The sequence below is a fragment of the Vombatus ursinus genome, unplaced genomic scaffold (genome assembly GCF_900497805.2).
Source record: "Vombatus ursinus unplaced genomic scaffold, bare-nosed wombat genome assembly UNPS02001287.1, whole genome shotgun sequence".
Classification (NCBI taxonomy): Eukaryota; Metazoa; Chordata; class Mammalia; order Diprotodontia; family Vombatidae; genus Vombatus; species Vombatus ursinus.
The window spans coordinates 983,368-1,007,191 of NW_020941065.1; the positions used below are offsets into that span (position 1 = coordinate 983,368).

Consider the following 23,824-nt stretch of genomic DNA (forward strand, 5'->3'; position numbering starts at 1 on the left):
ATACTTCCGCATGTAAATTATATTCTTTCTCTGGAGGTGGATGTCATCTTCTTTCATAGGTGTTTTGCAGTTTATTTGAATATTCATATTATTCAGAATAACTTAATTACTCTTCATTTCACTCTTCATTATCTCATGCAAGTCTTTCCATGTTAATCTAAAATCAATCTGCTCATCATTTCTTATAGCACAGTAGTATTGCATCATAATCATATACCACAACTCATTCAGCTATTCCCCAATTGGTGGGCATCCCCTCAATTTCTAGTTCTTTGCCACCACAAAGAGAGCTGCTATAAGTATTTTAGAACATATAGATTCTTTTCCTTTTTCCCTGATCACCTTGGGAAACAGAGCTGATAGTGTTATTGCTGGATCAAAGGGTATACACAGTTTTATAACTCTTTGGGCATGATTTTAGATTGTTCTCTAAAATGGCTAGATCAGTTCTCAGTTCTACCAATCATGTATAAGTGTCCCAATTTTTCCACATCTTTTCCAGATGGGAAAATGAGGGCTTAGAGAGATTAAGTAATTTACCTAGGGGCATACAGCTAGTGTCTGAGACAGGATCTGAAATCAGGTTTTGTTGATTCCAAGTCCAGCACCTAACCATTATGCCATCTAGCTACCTCCTAACACACCATAGTCACTGCTAGTTGAAGTCAGGAATGAAAGAAGCCTGGAGCAGAATTTACTCTGTTGTGGGTCTAAGGAGAAGGATGGATAATGGTATCTACATACACAAAGAGATGTGAAGAGCAAACTGTCATTGGCCTAAAACAAGACTGGCAATTTGTCAGAGTCGGTGCTGTTTTCCTCCTGGTATCCACTCCTGGGAGGCTGGGGCATGTGCATGGGTGTATGCACGCACCATTGGACTCCTGCCTTTGCACAATCTGTGGGTGCACACATCAAAGGTTATCAGTCTCTGAGAGGGAGTCTACTGGGTAGGGGGAGACTGGGGAGTAAGCCTTTGCCATCTAGGTTTGTGACCAATCTGATTTAATAAATCAAATCTGCATCTTACTGGAAGAGCAGAGCTAACATGCCTTTTATTTTTCTCCGTGCTCTCCTCCAAGGGGTAAATGGGGATACCAATAGGGTGTACCTGACAGAATTGTAAGACTCAAAAGAGATAATAGAAAGTACTTTGCAAACCTGAAAGTGCTAGTTAAATGTTAGTAGCTGGATCCTAGCCAGATCTCTTTCTCAAAGACTAAACCTTAAACCCAATTCACTCTGGAGCTCATAGATTGGACAACAATAGGTCCCTACCCAAGCACCACTTAATGGCTATTTTTTGGGCCCTCCTGACTCAGAGTGAATGTAAATAGTAACTGTTTCTCTTTTGGCCAGCAAACCTGAGGGTCTTCCCCTCCGAGTTTGATTTTTTTTTATTGAAGGGTCCATCCCTTGACTCTTCTTAAAGAGGCCTATTCACTGAATGGGCATTACCTCATTCAAAGTGAAAACCTGAAAAGACCTTAGCTCAAAAGGGCCAGGGTCTCCCATTGCATCCTAAGTCATCTGGAGTCATCCTGACAACTATCTGGCCACTGGAGCCAGATGGCTCTGGAGGAGAAAGTGAGGCTGGTGACCTTGCACAGCCCTCCCTCACTCAAATAAAAGTCAACAGCAAGTCATGTCATCATCTCCCTGATGTCATGGTCCCCTTCGAGAACAAAGGACAAACACAACATCTCTTTCAACTTTTGTCATTTTCCCCTTCTATCATTTTAGCCAATCTGATCAGTGTGAGATGGTATCTCAAAGTTGCTTTAATTTGCATTTTTCTAATCAATAATAATTTTGAGCATTTTTTCATTAGACTATATGGAGCTTTGATTTCTTCTTCCAAAAACTGCTTCTTCATATCCTTGTACCATATATCAAAATTGGGTAATGACTCATATTATAAATTTGACAAAGTTCTCTATATATTTGAGATATGAGACCTTTATGCAAGAAACTGTCTATAAAAGTTTCCCTCCTCATTTTCTGCTTTCCTTCTAATCTTGGCTACATTGGTTTTATTTGTACAAAATCTTTTAAAATCTAATGTAGTCAAAATTTTCCATTTTACATCTCACAACATTCTCTATCTCTTGTTTCTTCATAAGTTCTCCTACCCACAAATCTGATAGGTGATATAGTCTATGTTCTTCTCCTTTTTGTATGATATCTCCCTATATGTCTAAGTCATGTATCCATTTTGACCTTACTTTGGTAAATGGTATGAGATATTGGTCTAGTTTCTGTCAGACTGCTTTCCAACTTTCCCAACAATTTTTTTTTTACCAAATAGGGAATTCTTATCCCAAAAGCTTAAATCTTTATATTTATCAAACACAAGATTACTATAATAATTTACTAATATGTATTGTATATCTGCTCCATTCCACTGATCCACCTTTCTATTTTTTAGCCAGTACCAAATAGTTTTGTTAATTACCAACTTAAAATGTAGTTTAAGATCTGGTACTGATAGACCTCCTTCCTTTACATTTTTTTTTCACTAATTCCTTTGATATTCTTGACCTTTTGTCCTTCCAAATGAATTTTGTTATTTTTTCTAGCCCAATAAAATAATTTGTTTTAATTGAGATGACACTGATTTAGGTAGAATTATCACGTGTGTTATTAGCTCAGCCCACCCACGAACAATTAATATTTCTCCAATTATTTAAATATGACTTTATTTGTATAAAAATAGGAATGAGTGTTGTATATTGTCAAAATATTTTTCTGCATCTACTGAGATAATTATATAATTGTTGTTGGTTTTGTTATTGATGTGGTCAATTACGCTTATAGTTTTCCTACTATAAATCCCACCTGGTGGTAGTGATATCTTTGTGATATAATGTTGTAATCTCCTTGCTAGGATTTTATTTAAAATTTTTTGCATCAATAGTCATTAGGGAAATTGGTCTATAGTTTTATTTTTCTGCTTTCACTCTTCTTGGTTTAGGTATCAGCACCACATTTGTGTCATAAAAGGAATTTGGTAGGACTCCTTCTTTACCTATTTTCCCAAATAGGTCATACAGTATTGAAATTAATTGTTCTTTAAATGTTTGGTAGAATTCACTTGTGAAATCATTTGGTCCTGGGGTTTTTTTCTTTGGGAACTCATTGATGGCTTGTTTAATTTCTTTTACTAAGATAGGGTTATTGATGTGTTCTATTTTCTCTTCTGTTAATCTGGGTAATTTATATTTTTTGTAAATATTCATCCATTTCACTTAGATTCCCAGATTTATTGGAATATAATTGGGCAAAATAGCTCCTAACAATTGCTTTAATTTCCTCTTCATTGGTGGTGAATTTACCCTTTTCATTTTTGATACCAGTACTTCGATCTTCTTTTTAATCAAATTAATCAGTAGGTTATCTAGTTTATTGTTGTGGTTTTTTCCCCATAAAGTCAGCTCCTAGTGTTATGTATTAGTTCAGTGGTTTTCTTACTTTCAATTTTATTAATCTCTCCTTTGATTTTTAGTATTTCCAATGTGGCATTTAATAGAGGGTTTTTAATGTGTTCTTTTTCTAGTTTTTTTTTTAGTTGCTTGCCCAGGAGGTGAATTCTTAACCAAACAAGGGATAGAGGCAGTTATAAAAGATAAAGGGGTAACTTTGGTTACATGAAACTGAAAAACATCTGCAAAAATAAAATTAATGCATCTAGGATAAGAATAAAGGCAGTTGAGTGGGGAAAATATTTGTATCAAATTTCTCAGTTAAGGGTTAGACAATTAATGTATGTGCATATATGTATATATATATATATAAATCATATATGAGGCAAGGTTCTCAGCTGAGAAAGTAGGAAGAGGGGGAGCCATGGGAGGCTTGAGGAGGGGTGAAAAGGATTGGATAGTGGGCTAGTGAATCACACAGCTAATAAATGCCAGAGTCAGAATTTGGACTCAAGTCTTCCTAACTCCAAGACCAGAATGCCACTCACTGTGTCATGCTGTCTCCATCAGCTCTATAGATGTAAGATATAAATTCTGGCTCAGGATCAATCAGAGGCTAATATCCCTGACAAGAATAACAATTTGCACCTTTGACCCAGCAATAGCACTTCTAGGGTTATACCCCAGAAAGATCATACAAATGGGAAAAGGATCCACACGTACAAAAATATTTATAGCAGCCCTTTTTGTGGTGGCAAAGAACTGGAAATTGAGAGGACACCCATCAATTGGGGAATGGCTGAACAAGTTGTGGTATATGAATGTAATGGAATACTATTGTGCTATAAGAAATGATGAGCAAGCAGACTTCAGAAAAACCTGGAAAGACTTGTATGAACTGATGCTGAGTGAAGTAAGCAGAACCACGAGAATGTTGTACACAGTAACAGCCATGTTGTGTGATGACTAACTTTGATAGACTTAGATTTTCTCATCAATGCAAGGATCTAAGACACCTCCAAAAGTCTTACGATGGAAAATGCTATCCACAAAGAAGAAAGAACTATGGAGTTTGAATGCAGATCGAAGCCTACTATTTGCTATTTTTTTCTTCTGTTGTGTTTTATTTCTTCTTTCTGGTGGTTCTTCCTATTGGTTCTAATTCTTCCTTACAATATCACTCATGTGAAAATATGTTTAATAGGAATGTATATATATAGCCTACATCAGATTGGGCGCCATCTTGGGGAGGGAGGGGAGGGAGGGGGAAAAATTTAAAACTCAAAAGCTTATGGAAGTGATTGTTGATAATTCAAAATAAATTAATTAAACAACAAAACAAACCAAAAGAATAACAATTTGCATGTTTGCTAATTTTACAGCTCTCATTAACCAAAGACTTTCTCCTCTATCTTCTTGCTCCTGGCCTTTCAGTCACTGACCATTTCCATTGTCCCTCTTCCAGGTGGAAGACCAGGAAAATAAAAGATATTGACTCTGTACCCATTTTTGCACCCTGAGAGAAGGTGGTTCCCAACTCACCAGTGTAAAGTGATCTCAAAGGTTCTAACTTGGGAGTCTGAGATCTGAGGAGGTTGTGGATAAGCAAAGACTCAGAATGAGTGCTTGAGGACTCTCCTGGTTTTTTAGGGTCTAGAATAGAACTAGGGTGTGGGCCACAATGTAGCATAGAGATGTTGCCTTAAGTTCAGAAAACCTAGACTCAGGTACCACCTCCTAGGTATGTGTGACCCTGGGTGAGAGACTGAACCTCTGAATGCTCCCAGACAACTTTAAAGCCCCAAGCTGGAGAGCAGACACCAAACCAATCCTCACTGGAATTTCCCTATACTAGTGAAAACACAGGTTCAGCCTCAAAGGAGAAACAAATCAAACCAAACTAAATCTGGAAGTTAAATATGGGCCAGTCTGATAATTCAGGTTTGAGATGGGGAGAGGAGAAAACTGACTTAGGAAAGGTAAGGATGACGGTGGAACTCATACTTGTTCAGCTATTTTTCAGTCATTTCCAACTCTTCATGACTCCATTTGGAATCTTCTTGGTAAAGATACTGGAGTGGTTTGCCATTTCCTGCTCCAGCTCATTTTACAGATGAGGAAACTGAGGCAAACAGGGTTATGTGACTTGCCCAGAGTCACACAGCTAGGAAGTGCCTGAGACCAGATTAGAACTCAGGTAGATGAGTCTTTCTGACTTCAGGCTCAGCTCTATCTATTGTACTACCTAGGTGCTACGGAACTCATACATTGCCTAACAAACCTAAACTTCCTCCTCTGTCCCCTTCCTCACTAATCAAAGTAAGTTCCTGCTCACTCCTTTGTCCCTGAGGAAGTTGCTTCACATTTCTGTTTCAAGCCTAGAAGGGTTCAGGAGAAGGGCCATGAGGCTGGCCACTCCATTCTCCTCTGAGAGAAAGAATACTGGACTAGAATTATCTGAAACTGCTCCTCTTTAAATACTACTAAATAATTAGTAAATTAATTACTAAATTATTAAAATTACTAAATTAGTAAAATAATTACTAAATTAAAAAATACTAAATAAATCTAGGGGCAAGATTTTTAGATTTAAAATGCTACTAACTTCCCTGGTTCCTATCCATTAAAAGGTACCCCAACTTTATATCTACTGGCTTGGCACCCTTCCATCAAATGTTAGTTACACAAAAGATGGTCACAATTATGGAATAGCTAATAAATCTGTTTATGGTAAACAGAAAACAGAAATCAGGAAAGAAATACAGATTTAAATGTGCCAGAAAATATATACAATGAATAAGCTCTTACACTAGGAACAAGATCATTAAGATCTTTAAGAAAGCACCCAACCTCAAATAAAGGGAAATTTCCAAAAGCATAGGGAGGCAAGTTCAAAATCAGGGACACATGGAGGAGCTAGTTTCCTTTACACACCTGTCACTTGCAAAATCTTTTCACTTTCTCAATGGGTCTCTACTCTAAGAGAGTCTGGAACTCCATGTGTCTCTCTTGAAGAAAGAAGGAAGAATGTGTACTTTCTCATGTCAACACTATCCCTCCATAGTCATACAGGGTCACATTGGCATTTTCTTGACCAATCCAAAAATATGTTCCAGAGGCAACAAACATCACTAAACCCATGATGGTGGTGATTGTAGGGTACTAAGCATTGCACATAAAATAGGATGCATTCTGCCTATAGCTATGGCTCATTCATGAGGTTCAAGACCTTGCTGGCTTCCAGGGCCTGCTCCACCTGAAACCAGAAGATAAGCACATTTGCATTAGAAAGACTGCCTGCTCTTGATGTGGAAGCACCTGGAGGGTGAAAGGGACTTCCTGGGTACTTGTCCCTCTGGGTTCTGGCAATGAGATGGGGAAGTCAAGTGGAGAGATGCCCAGGTCGGAAGTATAGAGACCTGAATTCTAGTCCCACTTCTCCCACTGACTTACTCAAGACATTGACCTTCCCTGGGCTTCAGTTGCCATATCTATCAAATGGGGATAGTAAAAGCTCAACAGGGCCCATCACACATTGTGTGATGACTAATATTGATAAACTTAACCCTTCCTGTCAATACAAGGATCTAAGATATCTCTAGAGGCCTTGTGATGGAAAATGCTATCCACACCCAAAGAAAGAACTATGGAAGCCCAATTGCTATTTTTTTTCTCTTCTGTTGAGTTTTGTTTCCTCTTTCTGATGGTTACTCCTATTGGTTTTAATTTCTACTTACAACATCACTAATGTGAAAATATGTTTAATATGAATGTAAATGTATAGCCTATATCAGATTATGCGCCATCTTAGGAAGGGTGGTGGGGAGGAATGGGGAGAAAGATTTTAAACTCAAAAGCATATGGAAGTGATTATTGATAAATCAAAATAAATAAATAAAAAAGAGAAAAGAAAAGGCTGTAGGATTTTCTAATGAAGCCAAGGTCACTAACAGGTCCTGGGAAGTCACTACCCCAGGGCCCACTGTGGGAGTTGTACCCAGTGGGAGTACACTGTTCAGCTCTGGGGGACAAAACACTCCGTGTGTGTGTGTGTGTGTGTGTGTGTGTGTGTGTGTGTCTTGGTTCTGCACATATCTCAGGACTCCACTGCTTAATTAAAAGGTTCTGTGGAAAGTGGTCTTCCTGGAGATGGACCAAAAAGGGGTAAGGGAAGGGATGAAACCATGCTGGGGTCCAGTTTAGGGTAACAGATGTGGAATCGAGAAGGACACCTTAGAACTCTTCCAAATCCCAAAGATCATGGGAAGTGCCAGTCTCATGGGAGCCTGTGATGGTCAGGGCACAGCTGGAATCAGGTCAGATCAGGAGTAGACCTCCAGATTCCAACTTCAGATGACCATGAGTCTGGGGGTGGAGGAGCAGGAGGCATGCTGTGCAGAAGCAAAGTCTGCCTGAGTGCATGGGGCCCCTTCCTGGGGGTATGTCTTTCTCTCTCTCTCTCTCTCTCTCTCTCTCTCTCTCTCTCTCTCTCTCTCTCTCTCTCTCCCTCCCTTTCTCTCACATTCACACATGTGCACGCACACACACACACACACACACACACACACACACACACACACCAGAAAAGACTCTCACTCACCAGCATGTTCCATGGCTACACCAGCTCCCATCTCAGTTTTGAAAACATGGGGTAGATGACCATAGGTGAGCTTCTTGTGCCAGTCTGTCCCAATGCCATCGACTTCCACCTCCTATGTCACCAGTTGGGTCAGTTGGGTCCAGGATCACTGGCCTAAAAGGGAGGGCAGAGAGTTGAGGCTAAGGAAGAGATTCCTCCCAGATCACCAAGCCAAGAAGATATTTGCTCTAGACCTTTCCCTCTCTAGATGTGCCTGGCACATAGTAGGAGCTTCATTAATGTTTAGTGACTGACTGATGTGCATAAAGGTGAGCTGGGCTCCTATCATGATGAATCAAGCACTTAGGGCAGAAGAATAACTAATGGGAATGTTTCCCTGGTTTTTCTAGCACAGTTGTCCCCTCTACCCTCCTCCCCCTATGCACATTTATATTCAAAAGCTGAAACTATTACAGGGATAAGGACTGAACCTGTGATTTCAATGGAATAGGGAACTCCCAGGTGAGGAAATTCCCTCTACCAATGTAGGTCAGCACCACCTCTGAGACTTAAGAGTCTTAAGACAAGAGTTCTTAACATTCTCTGGGTCCTGGACTCCTCTGGGAGCCTGGTGAAGAATTATAGACCCCTTCTCAGAAGAATGTTTTTAAATGTGTAAAATAATCTATTGAATTACAGTTATCAAAACTACAGGGTGTCCCAAAAACTTTAGTACAGTTTTAAGAATAGCTGGAAACTGATTCAAAACTTGTGTTAAAACACACACACACACACACACACATACACAAGTGCCTGGGCCCCAGCTTAAGAACCCTCGTCTTAGAGCTGCCTACAGCACTGACCTGCTCAGCAGCCCACAGCCAGAATGTGTGAAAGGCAGGACTGGGGTGGCAGGGGGTTTGGAGGGAAAGGTCTGGTTCTCTATCCACTAAGTCACACTGCCTCTCTTAGACTATTATAATCATATTAATAGCTGACTGCACCATAGCTCACTATAGTTGCAGAGCCACAGCATATAGCATCACATCTAATCTTAATAACAAGCCCTCTGATGCAGGTAAAGCACGTGGTAATCCCATCTTACAGAGAAAGAAGCCAAGGCCCAGGAAGGGAGGGAATGGTGGAGCTGGAACTAAATCCCAGGTCCCTACAACTAAAACAGGGAGACAGGTTTTTGTCACCAATGAGTAGAAAACTGGACGACAGCGTGGTCAGTCCTTCAGCAATGATAGAAACAGCTGAATTAACACCGAATTAAGATGAGAGAAGGAATTTGGGTCTCAGAAAAGCCTGGGTTTGAGTTGTGCTTCAGATCCAGAGTGTGAGCAAATCTTTTTAGGTCTCCGAGTCTCAGTTTCCTTATGTGTAAAATGAAGTGGTTGGACTGGATAGCATGTAAAATGCCTTCTTCAGCCCTGCAACTGAACCCCAACCCTATCCCTGCAATGGTGCCTTGCTGAAACATACCACACACCTTACTAGGGTCTCCCCTCCCCTGCCTGTTTCATGTCGCTTGTCCTAGACACAAACATGCCAAGTTACATCCCTCAATCCTGGTCTCCTGACTGAGCCTGGCACTTTCTTCACTACAGCACAGTCTCTGAGGTACAATCTAAATTGGAAGACAAGAGTTCCAGGAAAAAAAAGCAAACAGCCCTGGGTATGCTAGAGACCATTCCAATGGGCTCCTTGAAGTTAAATTGCCTGTGTGGGCATTTACGCCTCAGAAATTGGCAAGAGCTACAAACCAGGTCTTGATTTATAGTTTTTTTGATGGAAATTCAGGAGCCTGGAGCCATCAGCTTGGAAGCTTTGCTGACCCTTAGGGGGAGGGGCACCCTGCCTCTCGTACCTGTGTTTACACAGATCCAGCTTTCTTCTGTTTGAAGAGAAACCTAACTGGAAATTTGCCCTAGCCAAGGTATTAGAGACAGTCCAGCCCAACCTAGCTCATTTATGAGGGATCAGGGAAGGCTTCCTGTAGAAGGTGGGATTTTGGCTAGAACTCAAAAGAGAGCAAAACGTAAGAAGTCAGGAAAGGTAGGAAGGGTCCCAATGGCAAAGGACCAAAGAAAAGATTTTATATTTGCTCCTAGAAGTAATGGGAAATTGCTGAAGTTTATTGAATGGGCAGCAGGAGGGATGATAACTGGGTCAGAGGTGTACTTTAAGAACCCTTTGGGCTCTGATTCTTAGAATCTAGCCACTGGGCAGATTTTCACAATTTAGCCAATAGTTCACAGATGCTCAGATTCCTTAAGAGTCTAGCTAATATGGTGAATTTTCAATGGGGCAGCTAGGTGGCGCAGTGGATAGAGCACCAGCCCTGAAGTCAGGAATACCTGAGTTCAAATCCGGCCTCAGACCAAACACCTGACACTTACTAGCTGTGTGACCCTGGGCAAGTCACTTAACCCCAATTGCCTAAAAAAAAAAAAGAAAAAAAAAAAGAACCCTTTGGCAGCTGAGACAAGGATGAACTAGAGGCAAGGAGGCCAATGAGGAAACCATTGGAACTGCCCAGATGGTGGACATGCTGGGCAATCACCACAGGAGAAAGGCAGTAGTGAGGCCATGGGGGCCCACAGATCCCACCTTGGGTAACCAAGAAAATTCCTACCATTTTGTACCAATGTTTCACCAATTGGATCAGATTTTTGAGCTTGGTGCAACAATGGCTGAGGAAGCGCTTCTGTAATTCTGTGAAGCAGGTGGAAAATTCTCCTGCTTTCTGGGATTTGCTTATGAGATCAATATAGACTTGTGGGTCAGGTTTTCTTAAGTCTCTGGTCAGTTGGCCCGTTAGGGAAAACCAACTCAATTCAGTCAGTGTTTTTTCAACATCTGCTCTGTGTTGGGCTCATGTGAGAAAAGGAGCAGAAGTCAGGCCCCGTCCTAGAAATGTTCCATCTCTTGAAAAGCATTTTTTTTTAACCTTAGACCTAAGAAGTAGGTAGTACAATGATAAATGAACCCATGTTACAGATCTGGAAATTGAGTGTATGAGAGGTGGGTTGATTTGCCCAGGGGTCATGCAGTATCTAAGGCGAGATTTGAACCTTAGACCCCAGATGCTTGGTCCTGTTCTGTTTCTACTATACTGCCTCTCATACATGGTAATGACTAGGTGAGGCATCTGTGATGAGGGCAGGGGAGGGAGAGATGAGTTGGTCTGGGGCAAGAAGAGTAGTTGGTAGGGTAGACTTCACAAAAGAGGGAGGGCTCAAACTGGGTTGGGTTTAGAAAGGAGGACAGCATTTTAGACAGAGGGGAGAGCATGAATGAGGGCATGTAAGTGGAGATGAGTGAGGCATGGCAATGAGATACTGAGAAAACCAGCCTAGCCAGAGCAAAGAGGACAGCTTGTAGGCCTTAGTGACAGGAAAAACTGGGCTCCAACCCCTCTATTGCTTCTTGGGTTGACCTTAGGCAAGTGATGACCTCTCTGAACCTCAGATCCCTCTTCCAAGAAAAAGGGATTCATAATGCTCCTAGTAGCCACCTCACAGCTTGTGAGACACCAATGAGACAGAGTCTGTAAAACACTTTGGAAACATTTATGTCTGATATAAAGTATTCATTACGAGTCAGTTGGTCAAGAAGCACGTGCTTAAGTTCTTGTTCTGGGCCAGGAACTGGGCTATGTGCTAGGGGCATAAAGAAAGGCAAAAACACTATCCTTGCCCTCAGGGAGCTTATATTCCAAAGGAAGAGACAACAAGCAAACAACTAGGTGCATACATGATATATATAATATTAATGTATAATATGTAAATAAAATATATAATATAAAATAAATAAAGGGAAGAGGCTTCAGAAATGCCATCTCAAATACTCTAACCACCCCACTTCCTTGATCTACTCATTTTCCATGACCTACTGTATTTCACCACATAATTGTTGCAGATTTTGTACCAAATTTTTTTGCAAAAAAGTGGGGTGTGACCATTATGTGAAGCTTAAAAAAAACTGTGCCAGTATTACTTAAAATTATTTATTACTAAACTGTCTTTGGTGCAAGATTAGGATGCACAGAATACTCTTGAATGTATGCTAAAATTGGGAAGATGCAAGTCTTACCACATCACATGACTTACTCATGGCAGCTTGACCTCCCCACCTGCTCGCCTTGCACACCTATGGCTCTTCATTGGGTTGAGTGACAATACCATTAATACTGCATTGCTGTAAACAAACCTCGCAAGTCATTTTTAGGAAATATACTGAAAATGTGTGTGCGCTGAGAATTCTAGGCTCCTGGCTGGCAGTGAGTGAGAGATAAATGCATATCCATATGCCCATGGTGAATATATTGCTACTGTTTACCTTTCAAGCAGCACGACAAACAGAATTATACCATGTGATGATTATGCAATGAAATATTATAAACCAATTTTTGGACTGAAAAACCAAAAACAAAAACCAGGGTGCAGCAGTTATGTGATGAAATGCTGCAGTCTTTCTTTCTCTAGCAGCTAGGTGGTGCAGTGGATGGAGCGCCACACCTGGAGTCAGGAAGACCTGAGTTCAAATCAGTAATTGCAGACTCATCCTGAGTTGACTTTCTCCCTGACCAGGGCTGACCTCCTCCAGTTGCCAACTATCCTCAGATATATATTCCTGGGACATCCTTTCTCTTCCCAATGACTACAACCTTGGTCTCAGTCCCCATTTCCCCCCAAACCCTTAAATGTCACAGGGTTCTGGGATGTGCTTCCACCTCTTTCAACCCCACTGTGTTGTACCTGCACCCTAGCTGAGCCACCCTCCCCTCCACATTACTTGGCTAGACCCCAAAATTGCTAATTGCCTCTGCGTCTTCATTGTTAGATTCTGATCATTCTTGTTATCTTCAAGGAAGCATAGAAACTCAGAAGAAACTGAGACTCCCTCTAGCCCAATCTATTTCTGTCAAAGAATTCCTTCCTCAACACCTCAGCATTTCCACACCATCCCAAAGGAGTTCTGTCCATCTTCCTCATCTTCTTTATCTTCCTCCTAAGGGAACCTTGAATTCTGCCTCTGGGTGTGGATAGGAGCTTTTGCCTTATCTTGGTCAGAAATAGGCCTCAGCACCTTTGCCCAAACATCTCCATACCCATGTTACCAAGGCCAGCCCCACTTTCTAGCCCACCCTCTTAAGTGTTATCTTCCTCCATTAGAATGTAAGTGACTTGAGGGCAGGAGCTATCTCTCTTACTTGTCTTTGTACCCCTAGTGCTTAGCATAGTGTTTGGCACACTTAAGAAATTCTTTATTTAACCATCTACTTATCATCTAGCTAGGTACCATCAATCTATCCAGTAACCACTTAACCTTTGCTTAAAGACTTCTAATGAGGCAACCCATTCAACATTTAAATTGCTGTAATTATTAGGAAATTCTTCCTGACATACTACTTCTTCCCTCTAGGGCCAAGCTCTTCCAGTTCAATCACTTTTCCCCCTTGAATTCCATTAAATACTTGAAGCTTCTTATCATATCCCCTGATTCTTCTCACCACAAAGTTCCAGTTCCATCAGGTGACCTACATGTACTGTGTCCTTGTCTTCTCACTATCCTGGTCACCCACAGCTTCAGGTGTCTTCTGTCTTTCTCCTACAATGCACTGGCCCCAGTCTGAAAAAGAAACAGAAACTCCAGTATGAAAAAAATTCCAGAAAACGGAAACTCCACAGCTCTTGGGTGTGGGGTCCAACAGGAGAAGCTCTGATTTGATCAGCTCCCATGGATTTAGTTTTCATCTCTATGCTGATTCTCAAACCTACTAATTCATCCCTAACCTCTCTGCTGACCTACAGTCTGCCATTCAGCTATATCAAACTGGATGGCCTATAGTCATCTTAAACTCAACATTTCCAAAAGTGAACTCATCTTTCCTTCCAAATCTTCTCTCTTCCCAATCTCCCTATTACTATCAAGGGTCACACCATCATCCCAGTCATGCAGGCTCGAAACCTAAGGGTCATTTCCCACTCCTAACTCTTCCCCCTCCATTTCAACATGTCATAAAAGACTTCTGATGTTCCCTTCACAGCATGTCTCCTGGATTCTCCCTTCTCTTCTCTGACAGACACTTCCATCACCCTAATGAAGCCCCTCATGACCTGGACTATTGCAATAGTCTGCTGGTTGGATTCCCTTCTGCAGGTCTCTCTCCAATCCAGTCCATCCTCCTAAATTCAATCTACTGAAGAGACTCCAGTGGCAGCCTATCTCCTCCAGGATCAAGTATAAAGTCTTCGGCTTGGCATTCAAATCCCTTCATAACTCTTCCCCCCCACACACAGTGTTCTTACACTCCCCTGCCATGTGCTCTATGACTCGGTATGACCCAGTCCTTGCTGTTTCTCAAATGAGATAGTTCATCTCCCAACTCCAAGCATTTTCTCTGGCTGTCCCCCACGCCTACAATGTTTTCCTTCCTCATTTCTGCCTCCAGGCTTGCCTGGCTTCCTTCAAGTACCAGCTAAAATCTCACCTTCTACAGGAAGCCTTTCCCAATCTTTTTTAATTCGAGTGCCTTCCCTCTACTGATTATCTCTAATTTATCCTGTATGTGTGTGTGTATCCTGTCTGTACATACGGACTTATTTGTTTATAGGTTGTCTCCCCCATTAGGCTGTAAGCTCCTTGGGATGGACTAGTTTTTTAACCTTTCTTTGGATTGCCAGAGTTTGGCACAGTGCCTGGTACCTAGTAAGTACTTAATAAATGTTTGTTAACAGACTTGGTAGAAATCAGCTGAGGTTGGGGCTCAGAGAAGGGGGCTTGGGCAGAGTTTGTTCTTCTGAAAGCAGGGTCTCCTCTTTCTGGACTGAGGTGACCCAGAAGCCAGGTGGGGGGCTTCTCACCTAGAACATCTAAGGCTGGAAGCACATTGAAGTCCACCCACTGACTGATCTTTTTCGACGTCATCCTGAAGCTGAGCACTTGAGGGTTAGTCCCTTTGTTAACCTCAAATTTTACTTGAAACATTCCACCTTGGTCATGCTCACATTGTTCCAACTGTTTTTTGATTTCCTCAATGAACTCTCCTCGTCGGTCTATCTGTTCCTGATAGCTTTTGAGATCACTGAGAAATACTGCCAGGTCTGCATCAGAGCGGCCTCTCAGGGCTGTGCCTTTACCAGATGAACCTCCCTGAATGGAGCAGAAACTGAGCAGTGAAATTATCCCTGAAGGAAGAATTCCTTGGCCATAAAAAAAGTAGGAAAGGACATGGAAAGCCAACTGCCCCTTCCCTGGATGTCCCTCTGCTCTGCTCATCCCTGTGTTCCAAACCTGGCTTTTAAGGATCCCCTCCCCCACCCAGGATCCTCTTCCTGCCTTCCTGCCTCTTTCCTGAGCCTTTTCCCCATCCCAATTCTCAGCTCAGCAGGTAAAGAAATCAGCCCTATGCTCGCCTTCACAGCCTTAGTCAACCAAACTGGCCTCCCTGTATCTCAGAAATACCTGTTCTTTAGGACGGAAGAGATGGTGTTGACTGCACTTTGTACCTCTGTCTGGAAAGTAGTATCAGGCAAGAGATACACCTCAAGGTACCTGTCCAGGTCCTTGGCCTGAGTATCCCAGAGTCTCATGATATCCCCAGCCTGCATTGAGGGAGTAAGGGAAATGAAAGCTCAACATCCAGCTGGCTGAGAGCCTCACTGTTCTGTCCCTGTCTTTCCCTTTGCTCTGCCCCAGGACATTCCCCCCTAAGAAAGCTCTGCCTCTTGGATCAGTTTCATTTTCCTGAGCAGGGCTGGACCCTGGGCTGGATTCTAGTATTTTTGGAAATAATAACCCCACAGCTCTTAAAAAGTTATTAAAAGAGGGTTCAGATAGAACCCTCTTTTGTAACAAAGAAAAACAATCAAGCAAAAACAACTCTTAAAAAAATTTTCTGAGGATGTGGAGAAATTCTACCCTATTCCTCCTCTCTGCCAGAAGAGGGTAGAGATGTCTCATAAGCAGTTCTTGAGAACCATCATTGGTTTTTCTGTCATCTGCATCTCACTGAAAATGCTCTGTTTTCCTGGTTTCCCCTAAAACCACAGCAGCTCTACCTGGTGCTGGACAGCGCCTGCCCTCTTGGGTATCAGTTCCTAGAGTCTATACTTGGGGGGTGTGTGTGTGTGTGTGTGTGTGTGTGTGTGTGTGTGTGTGTGTTTTAAGGCAATTGGGGTTAAGTAACTTGTCCAGGGTCACAGAGCTAGTAAGTGTCAAGTGTTTAGTCTGAAGCCGAATTTGAACTCAGGTCCTCCTGACTTCAGGGCCGGTGCTCTATCCACTGCGCCACCTAGCTGCCCCTGTACCACTGTCTTTTAAAGATCACCAAGAGGCATAGGCACTTCCTTTTTTCCTTGTTACAAGAGAGTCCCATATGGAGGTGGGGGTGGGTATTATTTCTTAAAAAAAAAAAAAAACAGCTAGCATGCAAACACAAAAAGTATCAACTAAACTATTTAACAATAAATGCAGTCTAGAGTGTAGCAGCTGAAACCAGGGCTCAGCCTTCGAAGGGTCCAGCCCTGCTCAGGAAAATGAAACTGATCAAGAGGCGGAGCTCTCTTAGGGAGGAGTGTCCTGGGGCAGAGCAAACGAAGAGACAGAGGGACAGCGCAGCTCTCCCCCAGCTGGGCATTCAGCTCTCTCTTCCCTCACTCTCTCAGTGCAGGCTGTGGACACCATGAGTCTCTGGGACACTCGGTCCAGGGACCTGGACAGGTACATTGAGGAGTATCTCTTGCCTGATACCACTTTTCGGACAGAGGTCCGAAGGGCAGTCGACACCATCTCCTCCTTCCTAAAGAACAGATGTTTCCGAGATACATGGAAGTCAGTTCGGGTGACCAAGGCTGTGAAGGTGAGCTTGGGCTGGTTTCTTTACCTGCTGATCTGAGACTCTGGGCAGGGGGAGAAGGCTCAGGAAAAAGAGAAGCCCCAGGCAGGGGGAGGGTCCTGTCGGTGGTGTGGGGGGCGGGGCGGGAGAGATGGTCCTTAAAAGCCAGGTTTGGAACATGGGGATGAGCAGAGCAGAGCAGAGGGATGTCCAGGGAGGGGGCACTTGGTTTTGCACGCCCCCTCCTGCCTTCTTCTGGCCAAGGGATTCTTCCTTCAGGGATAATCTCACTGCTCGGTTTCTGCTCCATTCAGGGAGGTTCATCTGGCAAAGGCACAGCCCTGAGAGGCCGCTCCGATGCAGACCTGGTAGTATTTCTCAGCGATTTCAAAAGCTATCGGGACCAGATAGAGCGACGAGGAGAGTTCATTGAGGAAATCAAAAAACGATTGGAAGAATTTGAGCGTGACCAAGGTGGAATGTTTCAAGTAAAATTTGAGGTTAACAGATGGACTAACCCTCGAGTGCTCAGCTTCAGGATGACGTCGAAAAAGATCAGTCAGTGGGTGGACTTCGATGTGCTTCCAGCCTTCGATGTTTTAGGTAAGAAGCCCCCCACCTGGCTTCTGGGTCACCCCAGTCCAGGATGAGGAGACGCTGCTTCCAGAAGAACAGACCCTGCCCAGGCCCCCTTCTCTCAGCCCCCAGCCTCATCTGATTTCCAACAGTGAAGCTTCCCACCTTGGCCCACACACAAAGGGACTGTAGAGTCTCTGTTCCTGCCTCCTGGGGCGTGGGGTGGGCAGGGGGAGTGTAGCATTGGGAAAAGATCCCTGGATTCAGCATCAGAAAAGAGGTCTTCAAAGCCCATCTCTGCTATGTACTGTGACCTCAGGCAAGTCACTGCCTTTCTCAGGCTCTGGGGAACTGGCCTAAATGAAGGGTTCTTGAGTAGCCACTAGGTGGTCCAGTGGATAGAACACTAAGTCTGTAGTCAGGAAGAGTTGAGTTCAAATCTAGCTTCAGACACTTGCTGGGTGTGTGATCCTGGGAAAGTCACTTAACTTCTATTTATTTCAGTTTTACTCATCTGCAAAATGAGGATCATCATAGCATCTACACCATAGGGTTACTATGAGACTTAGAAGAGATTAACATTTCTAAAGTGCTTAGCACAGAAATGTTTGTTTTGTGTGTCCTGGATCTCATTATCAGTCTAGTCAGTCAGTCAACCAATATACATTTATTAAGCACCTACTATGAACCAGGCACTGTACTAATCACTGGGGATACAAAGAAAGGTAAAAAAGCAGCTCCAGCTGTAAAGAAGCTCATAGTCTAATGGGGAAGACAACATTAGAACAACTATGTGCAAATAAGCTGTAGACAGGATAAATTGGAAATAATTAACAGAGGGAGAATAAGTCTAGTGAAGCTTATGGACCCCTTTTCAGAATAACGTTTTTATATCTGTAAAATAAAATTAGAAAACCAGTTAGATTGAAATAGTTCTTTTAAAAAAATTTTTAACCTTTACAGACCCCAGCTTAAGAACCCCCAAACTAGATGATCTCTCTCTTTTTTCACTTTTTCTTTTTCTCTTAATTTATTTTAAACATAAATACTAAAACTTAAATACACAATGAGAAAAGAAACAGAAACATTATAAACTTAAATAATAAAACTTTAATAAAAAATAAGAAAATAGCAAAAAGCATTGCCATGTACATAGCAAAATGTGAGAGAAGATTCAAAACATATAGCAATAAATTTCCATTTCAAGAAAGCCTACAAAATAAATACCACCATTGTGTTCCAAGCTGGACGTCTTTTCTTTGCTTCCTTGTAAGTTTTCTTTTGTTCTCCACTGATCACTTTTTACTTTGTTCTTTTCCCCCCCTTGCTCCCCTCCCTTACCCAAGAAGGCTAAAATTAAGTCTGCATAGACACATGCGCACACACACACACATACATTTATGCACATATATACATAAAAAGATATACATATATACATACATGTGTACACATATATATGTACACTTACATACATATACATATATTTATATATCTATAATCATACTCATACTTAGGCATATAGATTCATATGCATCTATGTAAGACTGTACTATACTTGTTTGTCCTCTGTTCATGGTTACTACCTGACCTTTTCTTTTCCCTAATAAATTCCACTCTTCACCTTTATTTTACATTTGTGTGTATCTTTTCTTTCTTTTTTTTTGTAAAAAGAAGTTTTATATTTCTTTTCATTTTATCCTGTTCATCCATTTCATATTTTTATACAGACAGTTGAAAAAATAGTCATAAAAATGTATTGAAAAAATACAGTCATACAAATGTATAACGTGCTTGACACATTATATATGCTTTTTGTTTGAGACAGTATGGTATAGTAGGTGGAGAGTTGACCATAAATCCAGGAGCTGAATTCAGTTTCTTTGTCTGACACATACTGGCTGTGTGATTCTGGATAAGTCACATAACATTTCAGTTCTCTAGATAATTCTCTCAGTTGAAGAGAACATGCCAGTCAACTTTGACAGAATTTTCCCATCCAGAAGTTTTTTATGCTGTGAAATCACAGGCCCCATCTCCATCTTCTACTTGTATGTTTTTTCACTTGAAGGCCAGGACTCTTCTATGCTAATGCAAATTCCAATGTCTCCTTTCTATGCCTCTTTGGAGTCTTGCATTTGAAGATCAAATTTCCTGTTGAGCTCTGGGCTTTTCATCAGAGAAAATCTGGAAGTCCCCTATTTCATTGAATGTCCATCTCCTTTTCTGAAAGATTATGCTCAATTTTGCTGGGTAGTTGATCCTTGGTTGTAATCCAAGCTCCATTGCCTTATGGAATATCATATTCCAAGCCTTCTGATCTTTTAATGTAGAAGCTTCAATGTCCCGCATAATCCTGACTGTGGTTCCACAATATTTGAATTGATTTTTTCTGACTGTTTGCAGTATTTTATCCTTGACCTGATAATTCTGGAATTTGACTACAATATTCCTTGGTGTTTTCAATTTGGGATCTCTTTCAGGAGGTGATTGGTGGATTCTTTCTGTGACTATTTTACCCTATGGTTCTAGGACCTCCGGGCAGTTTTCCTTGAGGCAGTTTTTCCAATGAGATATTTTGTGTTTTCTTCAATTTTTTAATTCTTTTGATTTTATTTGACTGATTCTTGTTGTCTCATAGAGTCATTAGCTTCTGCTTCCCAATTCTAATTTTTAATGAATTGTTTTCTTCAGTGAGCTTTTCTACCTCCTTTTCCATTTGGCCAATTCTACTTTTTAAGGAGTTGTTTTCTTTATCCATTCTGTCAATTGTATTTTTAAAGGAACTGTTCAATTTTTCTTCTACCTCTCTAAATTGACTTTTAAAATCTTTCTTGAGCACTTCCAAGAAGGGTTTTTGGGCTTGAGACCAGTTCATATTCCCCTCTGATGTTTCAGATGTGGGTATATTGACAACGTTGTCCTCTCCTGAATTTGTGTTTTGATCTTCCCTGTCACCAAGATACTTCTCTGTGGTCATAGTTTTTCTTTGTTGCTTCTTGCTCATATTGTTTGCCTTTTTTTTCTGGCTTTTAAAGTTGGTCTCTGCTTCTGGAGCACAGGGGGCCTGACCCAGGCTTCTTGTGCTGGGGGCTAGGGGTCTGGTTACTGGTTTTGTGTGCTGGGGCTTCAGATGTTGGCAGCTGGAGGCTGGAGGCATCTGGTAGCTTACCTGCTGCTGAGTTGGAGCTGGTGGTAGTGGCTGGTGTGTGCTTGCCTTGCTCCACCACTTCAGGATCTCCTGCTGTTTGCTGAAGCGGGGCTTGCTGGGAGCCTCCCATCCTGTACTGGTCCTCATCAGCCATAGCAAGAGGGACCTTTCCCATTTATCCCCCTAGCCTCCTGAACTAAAAGACTGCTGTATCTCTTCTTTCTGCTGGCTCCACTATTCCAGGATTTTTCCTGGGGCAATATTTTCTGTGTTTTTTAAGGTCAATAAAGGAGAGTGAGAGCTACTTACTACTTACTCTGACATCTTGGCTCCTGGAAGTCCAAATAGGTTACTTTCAAATACTGAGTCTGTGGGCTGATAGCTCCAAGAGCTACTGCTGCTGATTCAGTCACTCCCACAGCCTGCTCCTGATTTGCTGGGGCCAAGTATGGAGTGTGCTCCTCTCACACCCAGGTCTTTCCTACTGACCTTGTAAGTTGCCTTTGGCTTTTGTGGGTTGAGAAGTCTGGAAACCACCACTTAGTAATTCTATCTGCATAATAGGCAATTCCTTTCTTTGGTTTAACCTATAGGATGCCTTCTGGGTATCAGAAGAGAACAGCCAACTTCAATCATTTGAACATGGGGCAACTAATACCTTGTCAAATATTTCAAGTTGAGTATCTCCTATCTCTCTGCCATCCAATTCAGATATTTTTATTATATTTGTCATGGGTCATGGGATAAAGGATTCTAGTGTCTGCTTCAACCACCTTGATGGCAGGCTATCATACTCATTACAGTGAAAATAATCTGGATAGGCACACTGTAGAAGAGCTGTTGATTTGCTCCCAGGAATAGCACACATATCCAAAATTCTTTCCCCATTTTGTAATTCCAGAGCTAACGCTGGGAGAAGGGGGGCAGCATTTAGAAGGTAATATCCTTTAAGTTTACCAAATTGATGTCTCTCTGAAGGTATTCCTCCAGGAATTCTACTAATGTAGCATATCAGTGATTTAGGACAGTAGGGAAAATATCCTTGAAGAAGGGTGTGATATCTCTTCAGATGTAAATCCTTCTCCAGTATGAAAGGATAGTTGAATCTATTAAAAAGGACTGCATGTTGCCAGCATGCTGGAGATGTTAAGATATCTCTGTATATGTTAAATGTTCATCCTCATTCTCTTCTGTTTTTTAAAATGTTTTGAAGTTATCTTTTCCTTATTGTAATCCATGAATCTCCAAGCCCCTTTCAGTTCTAAAATCTTATGACCTATGGCCATAACTGAGTATAATCCAGAATAAACCCTAGTGTTCTCACATACATAAGGTTATAAGTAGACACCCAGGAGTTTGGCAGACAGCAAAGAGAAAACTTGCCCAGGCCTGCAGCTAGAGCCCCCAAAACAATAGCCAGGGTCCAGTTTCTCTTACTTTCCCTCTGACTCTTTTCCAGTGTTCCTTTTCTGCTCCCACTGGGTTGGCCTCCTCACTGCTCCATGAACAAACCATAACCACTCCCACCTAGAAGCCCATGCTCGGGTTATACTCTCCTTTGGAAATGTCTTCTTTCTACTTCATTTTTCCAAATTCTACTCCTCCTTCAAGGCCCAGGTCAGATCCTACTCCTCTAGGAAACCTTTACTGATACTACTATGATCTTTCTCCCCTGAGGTCCTGCAGGACTTACTCTCTGTGCCCTGTATTGTCAGCCTTTTCATGTGTATGGTTCTTTTTTTCTACATACAAACTCCTGGTGGGCAGAGCCTGCCTTTTGTCTCTGTCTCTACCCCTAGCACCTTATCCTCACTTCCCTGCTCATTTGATCAGAGCAGAACTGGTGCTAATCCAACACTGGCTGAATTGAGTTGGTTTTCCCCCCACAGGCCAGGTGACCAACGGCTTCAGACCTAACCCCCAAGTCTACATCAAACTTATAAATGAATACTGGAATGAGGGAGAATTCTCCACTTGCTTCACAGAGCTCCAGACACGCTTCCTCAAACAGCGCTGCACCAAGCTCAAAAGTCTGATCAGATTGGTGAAACACTGGTATAAAATGGTAGGAATCTTTGGTTACCCAGGAGGTGAACACCTGAGGGCAATGACAGGAGAATGGGTACTCCATTGGCCATGCCACTCACTAGCTGTGTGACCTCCAGCAAGGCACCTGGCCTTTTCCTCAGCTCTAAAATGAAGGAGCTGAATGAGATGGCTTCTGACCTTCCCTGTGACTCAGGAGAGGATGCAACATGAGGCATGTGGATTGTGTTTCATTGCATTAATCACATGAATTTAGAAAGTATCTACTATATGCCTCTGGGAATACAAATACAAGAAATGAGAACAATTCCTAGTCTCAGAGAGCTTACATTCTATTGGGGGAGATGAGTGGGCATATATGACTGTGACAGACATGCCCAGGGAGAGGGGTTGGTGGTCGGGAGAGATAGAAAGGAAGGAGGAATGCCAGAGTTATTGGTCAAGGGAGTGATCATTCTCAATTATTTCTTCTTCCTTCTCAGTGCAAGGACAAAATGGACAATCTCCCCCCTCAATATGCCCTAGAGCTCCTGACTGTCTATGCCTGGGAGCATGGGAGCAAGGTAACTGATTTCAACACAGCTCAGGGCTTCCGGACAGTCCTGTATTTGATAGCGCACTACCCACAGCTCAGGATCTACTGGACCATTAACTATGACTTTCAGAATGTGATCATTGGAGAGTACCTGCAATCACAGCTGAAAAAACCCAGGTACCAGAAATAAGATCCATGCCCCCCTTGAAATCGGCAAATATTTCAAGCTGCTGTCTCTGGTCCCCTGAACCTTTCTGCCCTGACTCAGGCCACCCTCTTGGACTAAGTTTACTGCTGAGCTTCTGACTTACAACTTGCCCATAAAACGGTCCTTTGTGTAAGTGGAATGTCAGATTGACTTCATGACTTGGTATCAGAGATTCTAGGAAGGCTCACTTGCCACCCAAAATGTCTTCTCTATGCTGCTCTCTGAAATTCTACCATTCAAGCTTTATTCCTTTGGATTAATTTTCTCCCATGTCCTTCAAGACCCCTCTTGGTTCAATCCAATCCAACCTAATTATATGCATATTCACTGAATCCCTATAGGAACTTGAGAGATCAGGATTCAGAGCATACACATCTATAAGATACTATACAATGATTAGTGTGTGATCCTTCTCTCCCCAGCCCTTACTGTGTCACAAGATCATGTTCTTAACCACTTCCT

At 42.1% G+C, this 23,824-nt stretch overlaps 2 protein-coding genes and 1 pseudogene across 2 annotated transcripts in view; 1 reads left to right on the plus strand and 2 right to left on the minus strand.

The window, feature by feature from the left end:
- Positions 1–777: 777 nt before the first annotated feature.
- Positions 778–15,605, minus strand: LOC114043136 (2'-5'-oligoadenylate synthase 1-like). The gene is given in 5 exon segments (XM_027862105.1): positions 778–899; positions 8,023–8,134; positions 10,643–10,823; positions 14,879–15,165; positions 15,429–15,605. Coding segments are annotated over 5 exon segments (879 nt in total).
- Positions 15,606–16,577: 972 nt separating this feature from the next.
- The window catches only part of OAS3 (2'-5'-oligoadenylate synthetase 3), a 33,574-nt gene continuing 26,327 nt past the window's right edge, over positions 16,578–23,824 (plus strand). Inside the window, exons 1-4 of the mRNA XM_027862116.1 lie at positions 16,578–16,873; positions 17,164–17,452; positions 22,463–22,638; positions 23,102–23,331. Of these exons, the coding sequence (XP_027717917.1) occupies positions 16,697–16,873; positions 17,164–17,452; positions 22,463–22,638; positions 23,102–23,331 (872 nt within the window). The 5' untranslated portion in view covers positions 16,578–16,696. The remainder of the gene's footprint in view (positions 16,874–17,163; positions 17,453–22,462; positions 22,639–23,101; positions 23,332–23,824) is intronic.
- Positions 20,886–22,077, minus strand: LOC114043115 (annotated as a pseudogene).